We start from the raw sequence: 20,796 nt of genomic DNA, 5'->3' as shown, positions 1-20,796 counted from the left end.
AGGCACATATATTGTATTTAAATTCATAGTGGAAGATTTGGATATTGTTTCCGGGTTGTGTTTATTTACTTTGGCAGTAAAAGGAAAGGTCTTAGGTTGTATTTAGGACTTTATTTTTTATTTACAACAATGTATTGTGGCCTATGCAAGTGGAATTCAGGTATATTAATAAAAGTCAAAAAGGATAATTTTTGAATTTATTGTTTTGAGTTCTACACAGCCACACCTTTCACGTAGTTGTTGGAAATGCCTGACATTCTGAATTGTTTTAGGAATCAGAATCGTGGAATTGCAACTAGCTAGAAGATTCTTGTTTTCGGAATAGACATCCATACGAGAGGAATTGTGGGAAATGGGATTACCACTTTATAGGAATCGAGTTTCAACCCAAATGGAGTAGAGATCCCTATATACAAGGAATCGAGATTACGACCACTTTGGAATCGAGTTTCCAAATAATCATTCCCTATGGAAATGAGATTCCTTCACATACAGGATCGTGATTCCGACATCTTTCGAATCGAGTTTTCGATATATTTAGGATCAAGATTCATACCATTTTAAAGTCAAGATTCATATCAGTTTGGAATCGAGTTTTAACCTACACGGCAATGGAGATTTGTAAATCTATGGGGTTGAGTTTCAACCCCGTTATAAACTAGATTTCTACATCAACAACATCCCATACCTTAACAACTTAAAACCTCATCAAGCAATCGAGATTAGAGGTCTCTAAGACCTAAATAAGGGTTCCACAGATATGAACTCAATATATTGAGTTATTGACTATTAAGCCTCAGACCCAGTGTCAGAAGTATGGTCAATTAATAGGCATTTGTAGTCCACTAAGGAAATTGTCTACAGAAGATACAAATAGTATCTCATCTATTTTTTAAATGTGATTTTAATTTCATTATTATAATTCAAAATAGGACTTTGTCTGTGCCATGGTGTTGTCTATGTTGTAGTCCTATTTGAATGTAAAACTCTTTACCATTTATACTTTAAAAAAGGCAACCAGTCCTAGCATTATTAAAATTTAAAAATGTGATCCGAGCCAATCCTAGCACTATTAAAGACGTGATCCAAGTCAAACCTAGCATCATTAGTACTCTCATTCATTCTCCAACGTCCTAGTTATACATGCCTTCATTACCTAGAAAAGACATTAAAATCATACATGTCGAGTACTTAACTCTTGATTTCAAAAAAACGTACTTAACTCTTAACATTTGCATTTGACAGTAGATTCCTTTTACAAATACTTCAGCATTGCGTCCATCGGATTATTATTTGCAGCACCTATAAACCATGGGAAACAATGTCGCACATTTCTTAACTCTTAACATTTGCATTTGAAAGTTGATTATACTTCAGCACTGTGTCCATCGGTTTATTATCTGGACCACCTACAAACCAAGGGAACAATGTTCTCCAATCTGGTTTCCAAACAACTGAAATCATAATCCATAAATATTTGAGGTGAGATTCCTAGTTCAACGAATAATAGTTTTGTGCACCTATGAACAACAATACTTGAGTTTGTGGAATCAAGATTCAAGAAAATTTTGGATCGAAATTCTGTGAAGGTGAAAGCAAGATTTCATGTTTATTGAATTGCAATTTCCAGCACCTACGAACCGAGGTACTTGATGCTGTGGATTCTAAATTAAAAAAAACAAAACAAAAAAATCGTGATTCATGATGTGTGGAATCGGGAATCAACAAATGTGGAATCAAGATTCAATAAATGTTGGAATCGAGATGCGAAAAAGTTGGAATCCAGATTCCATAAATGTTAGGATCGAGATTCAAAAAAAAACTCGGAATCGAGATCCCCAAAATAAAGAATCGAGATTTCTGACTTAACGAAACAAATTTCATAAAGATTCCTTGTCAGAATCGACAAATCGGGATTCTAAAGTTCCTTGAGGATTCCTTATGTGGGCAAAGAGATTCTGGTAACTATGATATAAAGCAAGGGCTCACACTACATTTTAGTTATTGTAATTGAAAACCTTGATGTAGGAGATGGGACTCACAATTGCAGAGCCAATGAAGATGTTTTGTGACAATCAAGCAACCATCCATATATCTAGCAGCCCAATATTCAATGAGAGAACAATACATATTGAAGTGGATTGTTATTTTATTAGGGAGAAATAAATATCCACGCCATATATGAAGTCAAAGGATCAGTTGGCTGAGATATTCCAAGGCTCTTAAGATTAGTTATTTTAGTTATGTGCCTTGTTCGTGGGCAACCAGGGCATTCTTGTCCTCTTTTATATAATTAAGGAGAGTAATATACTATTAAGGGAAATAAGGGCAAAACTGGAATTTGCTACATAAAGTTTTTAAATAATTTAGAGGGGTATCGACCAATGTAACCCTAATGATAATGCCTCCAGACACCTCTCTCCATCTTTTTGCCTTCTCTCACCAACTTTCTCTCTTTCCCCAACTTTTGTCTCACTTCTTCCTCTCATATCTCCCTTCTCTCTCTTTGGTACCATAGTTCTAACAACTTAAATAGCACTTCTAATTTTTCAAGAAACCTACTATTATTATCACCACCTTAACTTGAAAAAAAACTATCCACTTATCAAATTTCAACCCCTAATCAACTTTTCAATGCCAACATTCAAAGGAAACTCTCTAACCCATATATTGGATTTTAACCTTCGGTCATCTTTCAAACTCAAATGAAACTCCTAAAAAATACTACTTATTTAGTGCATTTCAACCCCTCAAGTTAGTTTCAAAGGATTCATTGCATACACCTCAACAAAGTTCTAGAATTAACTTAAAGATTAAGCAATTATGGACCACAAAGCGTGTTGTACACACCAACTTAAAATGAATTGTAAGAAAAAAGCACACACTTAATCGTTTTGCCTGAATTTATCTAGACTAAAAGATGCATAAAAACATTTCTACTAGAAAGGCTTTCCACGATTTAAGAGAACATAACCCAATTACGGGAACGATATCATTACAATCATTTATATGAATTTATTGGACCAAGGTAGATCCTACTTGGAGAGATAAGTATAGGGCCATTCAATCATGTTTCAAGTAGAATCCTAATCAAAACAGCCCTAGATGTCTTGACAAAGCCTTTAGGAATCTATACTCCTCGCACGCCATGTTACATGTTGTTGGGATATTGTGGCCTTTAAAGACCTAGACAGCTTGTAAGAATAATATTTATAGTGGAATATGTACTTCAGTGGGAATGTGTGCATTGACTAACTAGGGGTTGGACGATTTATGGCATTGGTCATGTAAAAAACCCTTGACCCTAGGCATGTGGCACTACCGAGAAGCTTTATAGTAGGTCATCCTTGTTAAGATCGGAGATATGCCCACGGATCATGTTTGTAGGCCAGAAGAACTATGTGGTCTCCTGTGTGTGGTTGTAGACCTGTGAGAGCAAGGGACAAAGTCTCAACAAACTTCTGCATGGTATGTATACATGACAACTGCATTTTTGGGAAGCAGCCCTAAAGAGGGACACATATACATGTGCACAGAGAAAGCCCCTTTTTGTACTATGGTGACAAGTGTTAGACTTGCTCTAAAAGGGGGAACTGAAATCCACATTCCATGATTATAGTCTCACTCTTTATTATCCAACTTTGACAAGTCAATCAGGAGCCCTTAGAAAGAGACTAAGATTCATAGGACTTCTGATGGGTTGGATAAAAGAACAATAGTAGATCATGGTTTCTGGGGCGAGTGGAGTGTCCTTATTGTCGCTTACTTTGACCCATTAGTACTAGTCCACTCCTAGTATATTCTATTTTGACATTATAAATGTTTCTTTGTTTTTTAAATATTTTTTTAGAATTTTAAATATTATTTCTACTGTAATTTTTATTAAAAGGGTATTTTTTAAATTTTAAAACTTTTCACAGCACGTGGGAACCAAGGATCCAGCCCCACACATATGTGACTGTTTTTAAGGGGAGGGACCACGTGCACCCTAGGGGCCACACCCAATTCTTTTTCAGCAAAAGTTGCATGCCACTTTTTATGCAATAAAGGGAGCATGCCCTACCTTCTTTCTTAAACAAGGATTTGTCTAAAGTTTTTTTAGCACGCGCTATTTTGAGGGAAAATATTCCCCACGCCACTTTGTAAGGAATATGTCCCACGCCATTTATTTAGGAAAGGGGGGCGGGCACGCCCCACTTTAATGTTATAGTTTAAATTTTTAAACTAGTTAATGATAAGATAGGAAAATCTAATTCAAATTAGATTTGGTTTCCTATCCTATGGGAAGCCAGAGATCTACATAATCTTTAAGTTTGATTGCATTTTAAATTTAAATAGAAGATCTAGATAAAATTTAAGTTTGATTATATTTCAAATATAAATAGGAGTTAGACTTGAGTCAGGAGATAAGGTTCCTATCTTTCCACCCAAAAGTATGAGGGCTGATTTTTGGATGGATGGCTCTAATTAAATCTCTCTCACCTCACAGATTTCTTATTTATCCAAAAGGTTTAATTGGAACTAGATAACGCAAAACTTAAGAGATAGATTTCTTTCTATAAAATGATCTAGTTTGAACCTCTTTAAATTAGATTCTCTCTCACGCCAGCCTCTCTTTAGTTTCATGCCATTCTCTCTCTCCTAGAGAATCACGTCTCCCTCTCTATTTCTCTCTCCTTATTTGAGTAGCCTCCAGTAAAATAAAGAAAAGGAGGATCTTTAAAATAAAAAGGAGAGAGAGTTGTATTTTGAAGAAAGAAGGAAGAAGTCTAGCCTAGAGAGAGATCAACTCTCAACTCAACCATATTTTCTTCTCATAGAGTTTCTATAAACCCTAATTTATTTTTGAGCTCTATAAAACCCTAGAGAAAGAAGTATTGCCTACAAAGCTTCCCTATCTCAAAATTTCCAACAACACCTTAAGGAGTAAAAGTACATCATTGGTTGGGTGTGGAGTGTACCGAATCCTGGTAGGGTAACTCCAGTTGTTTTAATTCATTTTCAGTATTATTTCTTATTTTTCTATAAATTTTTAAGAACTTATTTTGTGCTAAAAATTATGGTGGAAGTTAATTTAGAACACTTGAATAGTTTCCATTTCTCTTGGCAGAAAAAATAAAGATCTTAGGTTGTATCTAGGGCATTATTTTAATTTTACAGCAACATATTATAGCCCAAATAAGTGGATTTCAGGTATTTAGAATAAAAGTAAAAGAAAATTTTTGAATTTAATACCTTGACTTCCACATAGCCACACCTTTCACATGGTACAACAGAAAACAGTTTTGCTGCTTCTTGTACATTTCTTCCTTCATGTTAGGGGGAGACATTCTGTGAAATCAATTCAAGTATATGGCTTACTCTGAGGTTTACAATGATCATATTGTAATGCAAGTCCCCACAATACAAGAGACTAATCAACATTGTAAAATCAAGGCACCAAGAAATAGTATCCTGGAATGGTAAGGAAGTGATTGTGATTATAGTACAAGAGCCTTTTTTGCCTCACCATTAGAAAACATTGAAGAAGATGGTATATGTTTTAAAAGAGTCTTACTAATTTCAATGTTAACACATAACTTAGTTGTCTGTGACAAAAGCTTCCTCAGAGGAGACAAATAGACACATGGAGTGGGTTTGGAACTTGAGACTTTAAATGTTGAACGTAGAGACTAGGGCAAAGAAAAGTATCTGAAAAGAGAGACCATAGAGGAGGAGAATAACTCTGGTCAAGCAACACACAAAATTCATGAGTTTAGAGAGATGATTAGAGTGATCAATCATCCTATCGTTTTGTTTGCATATTCCTAAAAATGCCTCATGAAAAGGCGCACCTATAGCTGGTATTTCGCCAAGATCCTTTAATATGGATGGTGTTGTGTGCAGGTTATATGGCCTTTCAAGGCCTTAAAGCTAAAAGTCTTTCGCTTAGTGAGAGCTAGAGAGAGACACTGAATCTAGGTGCTTAGTGCACCAGTGCCCAGAGTCATATACCCCGAGTATTTAAGGCAATGAGAGTATGCGTTTTAGGAGTGTGAACTCTCAAAGAGGTGTGAGGGTCACCTCCCAGTCAGGACTATATTGATTAGAATACCTCATAGTTGATGTGATAAGCCAGGGCTTGGAGAATCCAATAGAGAATAATAGAACCTGAGTATTTAAAAGAATATTTGCCCTGTAAGGAATGATTGGTTCATGGGATATGAGCCCGTATCCTAACACAAGACCGTTCCACGGCATGTGCACCCACAGTCGTATGGGGAAGCAACTCTTCTATAGTATTATTCGACTTAAAAGAGTTAGTGCACATGTGCTATGAGAGGACCCAGATATTTGAGTAGGAACATGTCCCATAGGGGTGCACCAGTAATCTCTTGAACCCCCAGTGACGGGAAGCTCTGGCTCAGCAACTTTGACGCGATCAATTATATGTCCTAGCCATAGACTGTGGAGTAGAGGTCTATTGAATTGGCTTGAGACACCGGTGGAATGTCATTCGGGTTAGCCCAATGAAAGACTCCGACTAGCGTTATTATTCTAGAGATCTCATTTACCTTAAGCCCAAATTAATCTAAAATTGATGAAAAAAGATTTTATATCGATGAGAAAATGTGTAACAACGTTGAAAAATCATTTGGATAATTTTTTAGATTTTTAGAGAATTTTTAAAACACCAAAATTATTTTTTTGAAATTATTTGGCACAAATGACGATCGAGGACGATCCATTGGGATGTCACGTGGGTCACAAGTGGCCATAAGGATGCCACGTGGCACCCCCACACCCCCTTGGGTGCTAACATCATGTTGACGTCATGCTCATGCGTGGGGGCCATTGTTGTCTTTTGTTGTTTAGTTATATTATGTTTATTTAAAACATTATATTTTATAATGTCGTGACTTAAGTGATTTATTTTGTCACATGGTGTTCGGTTCACACATGTGGTTTATTTGACATGTGTGAAGTTATGGGATTTTGAGAATTAATTTGATTTAAATATTAATATCCACATATGATTCAAGACATGTGTGTGTATCTTATGTGACACCACCTGATGGGCTTGACCCATGTGAAACTTTAATGTTGCTGAAATCCTATTGGTGGTGTCATAAAATATTTTATTCACATGTGTGGATGTCCCATAGTTGTTGGAAATGCCTGGGAACCCGAATCGTTTTAGGAACCGAAATCACTAAATCACGACTAGATTGAAGATTTCCGTCTTAAGAATCATTGTACACTAGGAATCGCTAGGAATGAGATTCCTAGTTTTTGAGAATCGTGTTTCGACTGAAATAGATCCAAGTTTCATCCACATATGGAATAGAGATTCCATCCTCCTTGGAATCGAGATTCCCATCCCCTGGAATCGACACTTCAGAAGTCAAGATTCCTTAATATGCAAAATCGAGTTTCCGACATCTATGGAATCGAAGTTTTGATATATGTGGAACAGAAATATGTTGTTATTTCGAATCGTGACTCTAATATATTTGGAATCAAGTTTCTGAAGTATATGGATCAAAGATCCATGCCAGTTTGAGATCGAGATTTACAATAATATGGACTATGAAATACATTTGACGACCCCTACCAGGAATCGAGATTTCATTTTTATGGAGAAGGAAGCGACAAGCACATATTGAGCCTCATCAACTTTAGAACCTATATTGGATGTTTCTTATTAGAAGGTTTTCCAAATTTTAAAGTGATTGTGTTGACTATTAAACTTACGGTCATTATATACAAAAGACAAGTATTTCTAAATTGTGATTTTGACTTCATTATTATAAAGACAAAATAAGATTATGTCTACACCATGGTTTTACTTTTAATTGTATGTATTGTATTTACAAGTTATATTTTAGATTTAAAGTAAAGGCGATCCAGGGTAGCACTAGTAAACTAATGAATCCTTGCAACCACTAAAATCATTCGAAGGAAGATTTCTATTTCAATTGAAGTGGAATCAAGATTTAATCCTTGCTGAAATCTAGATTCGATATATTTGGGAACGTCTACCCACAATTAATGGGTTCAAATTTCTAAAGATGTGTTGGATCGAGATCCCGAAATTAAAAAATTGAGTTTCCTTGGTTCTCATAAATGGTTTCTAAAGATGTGCTGAATCGAGATTCTGAAATTAAGGAATCGAGTTTCTTTGGTTCTGAAAAATGGTATCCAAAGATGTCTCGAATCGAGATTCCAAAATAAAGCAATCGAGTTTCCTTGGTTCCGAAAAACGGTTTCCACAGAGATTTCTTAACGAAAACGTGGAATCAGGTTTCAGAACCGGAAACACGAGGTCAATGGAGAGATTCCAGTAACAATGGGATATCTTATGTCCATGTTCTTGTCTTTTATTGACTGTCACAAATTATTTAAAAACCATGGCATAAGTGTAAACATGAATTTGGATTTAATGGGAAATAAACGATGAAGTTATGGGCTTTAAGATACAATAACTATAACTTAGGTTTTAAGATGTGAAGGGTGTCAAAAGCTCATCTATTGATCTTGGAAATAAGGTATGGATGAGTGGCTTGAATAAAAGCCTATCATGTGCCATTGGTCTAAGGCATCAAGGATCAAGATCAAATCCACATTTATGATGTAAGTATAAAAGTAACTTATGAGATCAATTATACCCTAATTTTGAGTTTCACTTCAAAGAGAGAGAGAGCCCCTTGACAAAAATGTGGCCACCATGGCCCTCTTGATATCAACACCCCCATTCTTGTGTTCTTCATTTTTGAACCTTGAGTTGAAACCTTTTGATGGAGTAGTCCTTCATATGTGAGATGCAGCCTATAATATTGTTTCACCAAGGTATTGAATTTTCTTCATATATTCCATTTCCTACCTCATTTCCATTATCACAGCTTGCGGTAATTCTTAATTTACAGTAGCTTTCTTCATCTTTTGGTCATGAAAACTTGATATTTGAAGAGTCTCAAGCAATAGTGTAGTCCATACACATAGTATGTGTAGACTAACTTGCTTACTCCATGATCTTGAGTAGTTTCACTTTGATTTTCTTGATCTTATTTTTCTGGAATTTTTACCGAGAATATACAACTGATGAGAGGTTTATTTCTTCATATTTGAGCATATGAATACTGCCTTGAGTTCTTTTTTTAATGTTGAAAAGTTTGTGTGGTCCCTTATGGACCACATGGTTTAGTTTCACTATAACTTCCTTATTTTGTGTAGTATCTCTCTCAAACTTTGACAGGTTGTTTGATACGTCTCTCTCATGATTTGATCCCCATTAAGTGAAAAAAAAATGATCATTTTCTTCCCATTGGATTTATCTCCTTGAGTTATTTTTATCACCCGTACCTTAGACAATGAGACAAAATTAAGTCCTTAAAAGGCCCTTTCGTGGCCCGGGCACATGAGGTTCGAACCATGGCTTCTCCTATATTGTTTGCATGTTAATTTGATGTATTTACAGTTATTGAGTGATTCATGATTGATTAAATTGCGTATGTTATGTGAATACTAAGATTGTTCTTTAACCTTGTGGTATGAGCTTTAATGCTATGCTTTATTGTTTATGTGAATTGAAATCTCATTGGATTATTATGATCAAGTGTATGCTGTGTGTAAGACATTATGATATATAATGAGGATGAAGAATAAAGATGGAATTATCATGTAATTTTGATATAATGATGAATATGTCTAGAGATGTACATTGTTTAATTGTAATTTTTTTTTTTTTTGAGTAAGGAATTTGTAAGGGACCTATTAGGGTTAAATTTTTATTATTCAAATGTGTATAAACCATATTTGTAGGGTGGAATATATGTATTATTTGTATAAACCATTTGAATATTTAAAATTATTCAAATATTTCTAGCCCATTGGTCTTATACCACCAACACTGTGTAACATGTATGTCAATCCAAAGAAAATAAATAGAAATACAAGTCAAAACAACATAGCATTCACATATAACTAGTCAAACTTCCTAGCATAACTAAGATGAAGATTTAGGAGTTGACTGAGTCAGTACAGATACAACAATGAATCCACCAAATTAATAAGCATCTGTTTTACAGGAAGAAAATAGATAACAGAACAACACATCTGAAATAAAAACTGCACATTTCCATGAAGAATTACCTGGATAGTATCCAAAAGATATCGAACAGCTGGAAGAACATGCCTCCTGACGAATTATAAGCAGCATACAGATTATTTCATGAAAAAAATGGCATCCACATACAATTTCAAATAGAAGCCTCACAATTCACCATGGAAACATAAATCATAAAAAATTTCCAACCATATCAAGAGGCAAACTAAATAATACAATAAATTAAAGAGTAATGATCCGATAAGACCCTCTCACACCCATGTGTATAGGACCCCAAAGGATCACCATTAAATTTGGCACAGATCTCTAGAAAAGTTATCACATAGATGTGCGACTTTTCTAGAGATCTATACCAAATTTAATGGTGATCCTTTGAGGTCCTACACACATGGGTGTGGGAGGGTCTCACAAGGTCATTTCCCTAAATTAAACCTCATTTGTTGGGCAAAGACGAGGTTAAGGAAGCTCACTTAGAATGTGTCAAAATTGTTCATTTTAGATTTAATACACATGCTACATTAAAAACAAAAAGTAAACCCTAAAATTCCACTTAAATAATTATAATTAAAGTATCAAAAAAAAAGTACCCTTTAAGTCCAAAATATAAACCACATTGTTCTAAAACAGTTTCAAAAACTTTACGAATCACACAGTACAGTTCAACCCGATTGTCCAAACATGGTTTACAAATTTCACAATTTAAACAATACAGCTTATTTTTTCAATAACAATTAACCACATGCACGTTCAAGTATCCCATACCCATTGAAGGGGACACAGGTGAATCCCCTCCCAATCTAGAACCTAATTGCACGTCTCACACACTTGGGACATGTGCTAAATTGTGAGTGGCAGGACTACTCTCATAAGAACTTCGGGATGAGACTGGATTAGCACAGTTCCTGCCACTAATGTAGGACACTGTTATTTATTTCAGCCTTATGATTCTAGGTGTGCATTCCATAGCTAGAAAGGCAAGGACCTCTGATTCCAGGAGTAGATCATACAAATATGCTACATTGTGCTACTCACAGGAGTTGGGTAATGGGGTGTCTAGATGTTGTGATTGCTCAAGATGTGATACAGATCAAGGTATGGTTCCTACAAAATTTTAATTTTATTTTTGTTAATTTTGTTTTTAGAGATTGGGTAGACTTTCTATTTTATTTATTAGGATTAATAATTAAAAATAGGATTTTAAATCCATTTTTTTAGCAGGTGTTTTTTTTAGATGAAAAGGTTCAATTTCTTTAGGAAAGTTGAACCGTATTTTTTATGGGTCCGTTTGTTTTGCTTTTTGAATTTTTTTTAGATGAGTCCGTTTTTATTAGGAGGCTAGCTAAGAGCTATCTTTCTCAGAGGCATTGGTTTTAGATAGATTTGCCTCATAAATAATGGGCTTAATTTTAAGATCAACGTGAAAGGAAAGTGACGTGAATAGGTCATTTCCTTTTAGGAAGGATAAGTGTGTTTTGGTAATATTTTTTGTATGGGTTGAAAGTCCACTCTATTTTTGGATAAGAAACATGTAAATAGGGAGTAATGGTTTATCTTTTAGAAAGAGTGGTTATAAATGTATGCAGTTGATTGTATTGGTTGATTTTTTGCTGAATAAAAAAAAGTGATCTTTGCATATCGTGTAGAGAGAGAGAGAGGCCCTTTGTGGATATTTCTTTTCTTCCCTCTTGTGCTTGTGGGCACATAGCGAAGGACTCAGATCTGCACGTTTTGCTATCTTCCTACTGATTTCTTCTTTGATTTTTATTTCTGCCTAAAACACGGTTGTATTTACCGGGTGTTCGTTGTCGGTAATGTTAAACAACGTCAAGATGTGACCAGCTCAGATGTATTAAACTGCAAGGTCAAGAAGTAGGCCTATATCTTTCTTGAACAGAGAAAGCAAACATTTGCCAACAGAGCAATTTGTTTTTCTTTTCTATTTTTGTTCCTTGTAAATTAGAATATAGCAATCTTTGATGCATGAGGATGCCTGCTTTTGAATGTTGTCACAGAGTTAGACATTTTAGAAATGCAAGGCAGATTCTGAATGGAAAATTTCCATATCATTCACTAAAATTAATGTTGCTGGCTGAAGTAAAGCTGGAAAGTCAAAATATTCTCAGCCTAATCAAAATTTGATACAAGATTTGATTTTAAAAAGTTATGACTTGTAATCAAGGTTTACATTTGGGAATATGCTTCAGATTTGCTGGAGACATTTGCTACAACATGGTAACCATCAAATATGCGTGTGATCTGTGCTAACTCAAAGAATTGGCCACAATTTGAATTGGATATCAAGAATGCATCCCCCCTATATGCTTAAGTACATGACGTAGACATGCATCCAAAACCAAGATTGTGGATCGACCCTAAACAAGTTATGATTTATAAGTTGAGAATTGCCCTTTATACATCCATCCAAACCCAAGAGTTTGGATCGATCATATGCATCTTATGATCTATGAGGTGAGAATGGTCCTTTATGGGCCCACATATGATCCATGGGCATCTGAATTCAGGGGAAGAATGATACGAAGTGGTATTCATAAAAGGCAAGTCTTCCATCAGTATTCATCAGGAGGATGATAAAGGCAATTTTCTTGTTATGTTGTGTGTCAAGAAGTAGTTGCCAGCAATAATATGAACTGGAGAAACTAAATAGCTCTCCCTATTAGTCTTCCCCTCTTGATCTCTGCTCTGCTTTCACAATCTATTTATTTCTGCTCGCATTTATGATCTCCACTTTCTTCTCCCTTCCCTCTCTCTCCCTGCTATCTCTTCTCAACCTCTACATTTACTCTTCCCCCTATCTATGTCATGTTTTTCTTCTAATACTTCTCTATCAATGTTTTTTATATAAAAAGTAAACTGCTGCTAAAGTTGGAAGGTTGCCCCCATTCTGTACAGAGCTCCACACATATGGTAGCCATATCGGGCTATTTGGTATCATAAGCAGTACATCAGTAATACAGTCAAATAATTCTTCAAAAAAAAAGAGATCATCTATTAGCATTTCAAGATTAAGTATCTTCCGAAGCTAAGATCTGGTCACTGAATTTACAATGTTGCACATAGGGCTATTGCTATTGTGGACCTAGTATGCAATGGACCTAATGGACAAATGCTGGTCTTGGTTGCTAGTCTTGGTACATACCCATTGAAAAGAATTCCAAGACATCAACTGAAGTAACATAATAATATAAAGATACAGCCAGATGCAAGGTTAATTGAAATTCCTATCTAATGCACATTGACAATAACAGAATGACTCCACTGTTAAAATAGTGAGTTAGTAGTGTTAGTTTATGCAAAACCCAACCCAAGACCATTATGATGCAACCAAAAGGATATTATGATACATTAAGTCATGTCCAAGGAAAGATATTTTGCTTCCTCATTTTCATTAATATAGGTGACTATGGTTCAAATGTGTATCATGAAAGGTAGTGTTGTAACAAATCACAATCAGAAATCAACAATTAAAAAATTGATAGGCTAGAATGGTCTGTTTATGTGACAATATTACGGGTCCAAACCAACGCACTCAAGCAACCTGGACGTTCACCACTATGCTGTGACATAGGGGACAAAGGTTTATGGTTCTGACATACTGCCACATGGCCATCTCATCCATGTGATGGCTTTAATCGAGAGATCCTCTGTGACAGGAGATTTCCCAATGGGACACACAGCCAGCATTCTCACTCTAACCACATCACATCATCGTCTAGATTGAGGTGTGCGTCTCCATCATGTTGATGGAAGAGGGTGAACAAACCTATAGAGCAGATTCCATCCAAGTTATCGCATAAAAAATAATTTTACATGCATAAAATAAGTGAGAAATAAGTCAATAACAACTACTAGGTTTCACTCACACTTCCATTGGGTGAGCTACCTCCAAAGCAAGAGGCAAGTAGTGGGATCTATCTCCAATTCCAAGACGGAGCATCAAGCTATCTTTTCCACTACCATAAAGATGGAAGCATGTGATCATTTTTGTTTTTTGAAGATGGGAGCATTTGATCATTACTAGAACGAAACTGACATCTCTTTCCTCTTTCTATGACAATGAATTTGCATATTACGTTGTAGAGAAGACAGTTCTCCACCATGGGCAGCATATTGAAGTCCACTACAATGCATAAATGAGAAGTTTCAAAGATCACCAGTACTCCCCACGAGGCCAACCTTACAGATCTTTCCACTACATGAAAGACAAACTTCATCTCTTATTCATAAGATTGGAATGTATAACCCACATTCGATCTCAAGATGAGTGTTAGGATGTAGCTAGTTCTCAAAGGACAAATTTGTACTAGACGCCTTCCCATTTTTCTGTCTCTTTATTTGGACTACAAGCTGTAAGGACCCATAATATCCTTATCTATAACAAGAGCATTATAGAAAATATCAAAGATGTATTGTAACCTTGATATATATGCACACGTGTATATATATATATAGGGAAATGCTGGTGTAGGCCCACTAGCCTACAGCTACATATAGGCCCGACGGCCCAAATTGAATCTAAGCCGATCTGACGGACACGACCTCATTTTGTATTTGAATTTGAATTTTTTTCTACAAATACAAATAATGTGAAATTGTAGGCGTCTATTCTTCTTATAATTCGTAAAACACGCACCTAATAAAAATATTAAAAAAAAATAATTCGTAAAACATAAATTGATCAAAATACCTCTGAAATGTTTCGGGGGTATTTTGGTCAATTTATTTTTCACGAAATATTTTTTTTATATTTTTATTGGATTCTAATATTTTTAAATAAATTCAAATACGAAATGCAATCGTGATCATTGGATCAGTCGTTAGCCTATATGTAGTTGTAGGCTAGTGGGACTACGCCAGCATTTCCCATATATATATATATATATATATATACACACTCTCTTGACATCTAGTGAATTAATAGAATTAAGCAATGAGGTGGATTTGCTTTTCATCTTCACTTTCTCCCACCAGCCACATTGGTTGTAGGGAAATTTAAATTATTCGTGAAACAAGCGCGGTCTCACCAAATCCATGGTCAATAATATTTTTAAAATTATGAAAAGGGTCTCGTCCACACTTTTGCTGATCAAAAAGTTATTTCTCTCCACTTTCATATGAAACATCTGGCAGTACTATCACTTAACCAAACAAATCGTCATCTAACAATTACAATGAGCTCTAATAAACTACGTGTAAATTTCACTGGGAAGTGCAAAGGCAACATTGTGACACAATTATCACCAAAACTTACTTTAAAGATCAAAGGACTTACGTTCCCAAAATTTGCCTCCCAAGATCCATAAGCTCTGATACACTCTTACCATCTCTTATAAACTCCAAAACCTATTTTCAAAACAAATACATCACGGAAGGAAGAAAGATAAATAAGCAGTTCCCAAGTTGGTTTAAGTAGAAGTCTACAAGTTAAAAAATAATACAAATCAAAGTTTGAAGAAGCATTGAGCATCACAACTGACAACAAGCCCTCAAAAGAACAGAGAGAGCTGATATATTTTTTGAAGAAATTGATTTTTAACATAAATAAAAGAAATTATTTTTGTATTAAGTAAAATAAGAGACGACTAAAGCAATACAGCACCTACCATCAAGCTTGAATGAATGAACTTAAAAAATTAATACATGCCTTGATATTACTCGATGTGATTTTACTCATTTCATGCTTAAACTCAAAATGGTACAGCACCCATCATGGCATGTATTAGAAACATGAAAAAGATGAGCCACTTTCTAGAAACAGATTGCGAATCAAATGCTTCTCCAGCAAGATTTTGTGACTAAGAATCCAACACCAGTCAAGCAAGATATTTCTCAAGGATAAGCTGATCAGAAATGAGAAATAAAATTTTAGATTTCATGACAGAACTACTATATTATCACTTAAGTAATCTAAGGACACCATAAGTTAGTTCAGTCCTACAAATAGCCATAGGATAGCATTGTTGTTGTCAAACAATTATGTTAACCCCTTCATCAACAAAAATGTTAAAACATCTAGTTGGCAAACTCTTGTGCACCCTCGCCAACATATGTATGACACTATGCCATCTGAAACAAACTCAAGATGACAATTCCGAAAAACAAATAGTTAAGAGTTCATATAAAGTTGATAACAAAAGAGAAAAGCATACCAGATGCTCTTGTCATGAACGCATTGAGTCTCAAGTTCTCAAGTATCTCACCAGACCCATTTCAACATGAAAAATATCTCATAATTGTCCTTATTAACAGAAGCAATCATCATAAATTTGCAATCAAATGCATCCTAAACAGTAAGATTAAAAGCACTAAAAAGAAATAGAGCAGAATCCACAATATGGTAATCGCTAACCCCAATTTTCTGAGCTTTACTATAACATTCACAGATGATCAAAATTTGCAGAATCTAAACCATGTAGGCATACACGGCATTGCTTCAATTGAATCATGCTCCTGAACATGCTCAAAAGTACAAATTCATACAAAAAGGACAAAAACAGCCACCAAACCACCATGAGTACTACCATATTTAAGAGCCACATCAATATAAATTGCAGGATGACTCATATAAATTGATGGTGAACTTGTTTTGCCAAACTATTGTAATGAGTCCATGTAATATCATAATGAAACATCAGCTCTGGGAAAGGGTAGATCGTTGACCTCAAGTAGGTTATTTAACAAAAGTAAACCATGCTCTTATAGAAAGAAGAGACACATACCGATGGCGAGTGCAATGCAAGAAATGGAGAACATTTTAGAAAGATACTCGCACTGCGGATCACTTCTTACAAGCACTCGAAACAAAGTTTTGATAGAGCAATTTTCACAAGCATGATATGGGCTTTTTCCATCCAGGTTAATTTAAATAAATAGTTCCAAACATCCATTCCAGTGTAAAACCCCTGTATTTTCTGTGAAACTTTCCATAACATCCACTGGAGAAAAGAGTGCTAACCTACGAAAATTCAATTACTAATATGACTACACAATCTTCAAATCATCTAGTGACATAGTGGTGCTGTAATCTACATTTCAAAACCACATATACAATAAGAAACTACTCTAAGAATATCCACCATCCTGAGCAGAAACGCAATCAAATACCTAAATTTCAACAAGATGCCAATTATCAGTGAGTCTTTCTATCATAATTACAACAGTCTACTGGTGAACTTATTCATAATTTTCAACCACAGATAAATAGAATAGGGTCACCAAAGTGACCTGAGATGCTATCAGGGCTATTGCTTCAGTGTAATTAAGCTTCAGGCCTCGAGCCAAACGCTTTTGGGCAAGAACACCTGCACTATGCAGAGCTAATTTCTCAACCTCTCTAGGACTCAACTTCATTTTTGGGATGGATTACAACAAACAAACTAATCTAATCTATGCATTGTTGTCTAATTAGTGTCTAAACCTGCATTCCAAACAAAACGTTACTTGATTAAAATTTAAAAACAATTCCACAGAGACATAAACAACAAGGATATTAAAGTTCAAGTGAAGGCAATGATTTCCAATAATCCAAACCAATATTTGTAACAAATTCAATTGAAATTTATCATATGCTTTTTTGGAAGGAAAAAAAAAGGAGTATGCAATAGCATCATTTGAGCTTCGTACAATAAGGTGAGAGTCAGTTTCTACCCGTTCGATGCAAAATCTCGCGGTTTTAGATTGGCTAATCACAGCTAAAAAACGAATAAAATTTTTCTCGACTTCGTTAGCCGCCTGATTTCAAATCTGACGGATAAGAGCGACTATAACATTTTCTGTACATATAAGTAAATGGGTTAATAATTTTTGTTTTGGACAATGAGCTTAACCACAGTCGATTGCAGTCTTACGTGGATTCAACATATAGTGGAAGTAACGCCTGCCCACAAAAGGACAGGGAGAAAAATATTAACAATATTAAATAAATAAATAAGGAAAACTATTTGGTGAGTCGGCCTCTCTACAAAATGTCTCAAATATGTCTTTTCAATCCAAACTTTTAGAGTTCAATAATCTCAACTACGACAATAATATAATTTTGAAATTTTTCTTTTTTCAAAAGATAGGAATATTATTTTTTGAATTTCTTCTTCACTATCTATTTTAACTTTTAGTAGATGTAGCGCTTTTTTTATATCCATCTTCGAAATGGATGTTAGATAGACAAGGGACCACACGGTAATAAGTGAGATGGCTGACTCACCAAAACCGTGTCCAATAAAAAAAAGAGCAGGAATATGTCATAGACTATGCCTCCTTTGTGTCATTTTCTCATTAAAATTATGGAAGTGCCCAAGTTCTTAGAAAATTTAAATAATGCCATCGGGAAAGAGAAACTTGAATTGATGAGATATGATCCAACTTGGAAGCATTGTTATTAGGAATAAATTATTCATAGTGTTTTGGTTGCTTTTTATTTTATTCTTTTTCAACTCTGCTTTTATAAATAGTCCTACCAATTTAGGGGGACTTTTTTAATGCTAGATTTCTAATAAGAGTTTGTGTGCTTGTTTTCTTGTTATTATTGGGTTTATGTGGCCTTTAAAAGCCTTGTGAGTGCTTGTAAAATGAAATAATATAGTAGAACATGAATTCAGTGGGAGTGTGGTCTCTTGTGGATCATACTAAGCAAACGATGTTTGCTGATATCGAACTATGCTTGACAATCTAGGGCAGTGAATTGGAAAAACCCCATGTTACCTGAGCATAGAGAACAAACCGAGAAGGATTCTAATGGGTCATCCCTTGATGTGGTCGGAGCATATGCCCGGATGAGTGAGCTGAGGGACTGTGTGACCCTTGTGTGTGATGGTGGCCTACGTAGATGGGGGCCAAAGTCTCATCCATGTGTCATCACACGGTATGTATATTGATAGATCATTCGAAAAAACAAGTAAATCACCTTTCAGAGTGAAGTGTATGCATGTGCTAGAGATACCCATATGTACCATAGGAGCTATGGTCACATCAGGTCTAGGTGACATTGACTCGTCTTTAGGGGTGGACTTGAAATCTACAGACTGGGATTACGATTCCTTGGCTCATCGACCTGACTTTGGTGACCCGCTAATGAGCTCTGCTTGGACTGTAAGTCATGGGAAACACTGGGCCGGTCTGATAAAACAAGTGTGGTCTGTAGTCCACAATTGAAGGTAGAGTGCCCCATGATTGTTGATTTAATTCATAAACCATATGGATCATTTTCCCATCAAATTAATTTAATTGTGTTTGTTTTACTGTGGAAATTATTTTAGAATTTTTATTTGAATTTTTATTAACCCATGGATATTTTATTTATAATTTTTGGATTTATAAAATTAAATATATTGATTTTACAATTATTTAAATATTTAAATAATATTCTAAAAATATTTTTATTAATTTTAAATATATAAAAATATCATGGGGACCCATTGTGCATATGGGCCCACCATATTTTTAGAAAGTGGGGCCCATGAGTGCCTCCCTTGGGTGGCACGCTCACCCTTATTCTCTTTACTATTTTTGTGGTGATATGATATGTGGCTATATGGTTGGAAGATATTGACTAAATATTGACTTGATATGTCTTTGAAATATTTTGTGGAAAGATTGAGTAGACTTGTGCTATTTTATGATATGCATAATATTTTGATTAGATTTAATTTATTTAATTTTCTATTAATGAGAAAATGATTTAGGAAAAAGGATAATGGTTCATGCACCTTTCATAATGTTGATGGCCAATCTATGTAATGGATGACTCAAATATCTTATCCCACAAGTCACTCAAGATTATTGATTCATATTTAATCTCAAGAAAAGATGCACGCTAAGAAAGAGCCTAAGAAACCTTAATCTTGTTCAAAACCTATAAAAAAATTATTCTCTCTATCCAAAAATCTCTACATTTTATCTCTTGTACCTAATTCCATATTTCTCTTTCATATCCCACTTAGAATTTCTCTCTCTCTCATAATAAAAGTTTTTCTCTCTCATGAAAGCCAAAAAATGGCGCATGTCCCATTCTCTCATCTTTGATCTCTCTCTCCCATATTGTGAAAGAACCTAATGATTTAGGTTATGAAGTTTTTCTCTCTACTATTTCTCAACTATGGATTTATGGCTTAGGGTTTTAGGGTTTAGCAAAAAGAGAATCTATCTTTAGCAAAAAGAGAATCTATCTCTTTCAAACTAGGTCGATAAAAGAATTCACCTAGGGTTTGATTTTGTGATCAAATGGGTTCATGTTCTATTGGTGTGGCTTGGCCTAAACTTGTTTTTCTAGTTGAAATTGAAGGTTGATCATTGATCCTGCACTATCGAATGATGGTGACTCGGTTTGGGGTGTAATAAGTCTGGTTGAGGTAATCTTCGGCACTCTTTTTTTTGTTTCTTTTCATATTTAATTATATTATTTTTATATTCCCAAGCATAAGAATTATAGATATTTTATTTATTTAAAGAAAATTAGTTTAATGACATCAACGTTTTTAAGATTTTGGATTTTTTAGTTTTATTTTCTTTGAAACAAGAGTTATTATAATAAGACTATTTGTAAGTGATATTTGCCAAAAGAAAAGAAAAGAAAAAAAATTGGGTGAAAAGAAAAAAAAAAAAAAAATATATACTCCCCAACAAGATCGTATTAGTTTTTTTTTAAGTTAATTCTTGGTCAACCATTCTTGGATTGAACC

The 20,796-nt window shown here is 34.8% G+C and overlaps 1 protein-coding gene and 1 long non-coding RNA gene across 19 annotated transcripts in view; both read right to left on the bottom strand.

Annotated features, from left to right (window-relative positions):
• The window catches only part of URE (urease), a 49,859-nt gene extending 31,902 nt beyond the window's left edge, over positions 1-17,957 (bottom strand). For 6 of the 18 annotated variants that reach the window (XR_016058184.1, XM_011625415.3, XM_088870369.1 and 3 more), the window contains exons 1-3: positions 17,348-17,735; positions 15,396-15,466; positions 10,132-10,177 (exon numbers count right to left, since the gene is read on the bottom strand). Coding sequence is in view for 9 of the 18 variants with exons in the window: in XM_011625415.3 (XP_011623717.1) it covers positions 10,132-10,177; positions 15,396-15,466; positions 17,348-17,473 (243 nt within the window). In the remaining 9 variants the exon portion in view is untranslated. Of the gene's footprint in view, positions 1-10,131; positions 10,178-15,374; positions 15,467-15,767; positions 15,964-16,272; positions 16,359-16,842; positions 17,736-17,770 lie in introns of those variants that run through there. The other 12 variants (XM_020667662.2, XM_088870370.1, XM_020667660.2 and 9 more) reach the window with 10 other exon arrangements.
• Positions 13,541-14,315, bottom strand: LOC148781733 (uncharacterized). Its single transcript, XR_016058185.1, has 2 exons — positions 13,987-14,315; positions 13,541-13,886 (listed from the first exon to the last, which is right to left on the bottom strand). It is a non-coding gene; the product is annotated as an uncharacterized LOC148781733 (long non-coding RNA).
• Positions 17,958-20,796: the final 2,839 nt, after the last annotated feature.

Source organism: Amborella trichopoda, chromosome 6 (genome assembly GCF_054954075.1).
Source record: "Amborella trichopoda isolate Santa Cruz 75 chromosome 6, AtrichopodaSantaCruz75HAP2 v2.0, whole genome shotgun sequence".
NCBI lineage: Eukaryota > Viridiplantae > Streptophyta > Magnoliopsida > Amborellales > Amborellaceae > Amborella > Amborella trichopoda.
This window is presented reverse-complemented; position numbering and strand designations above follow the sequence as displayed.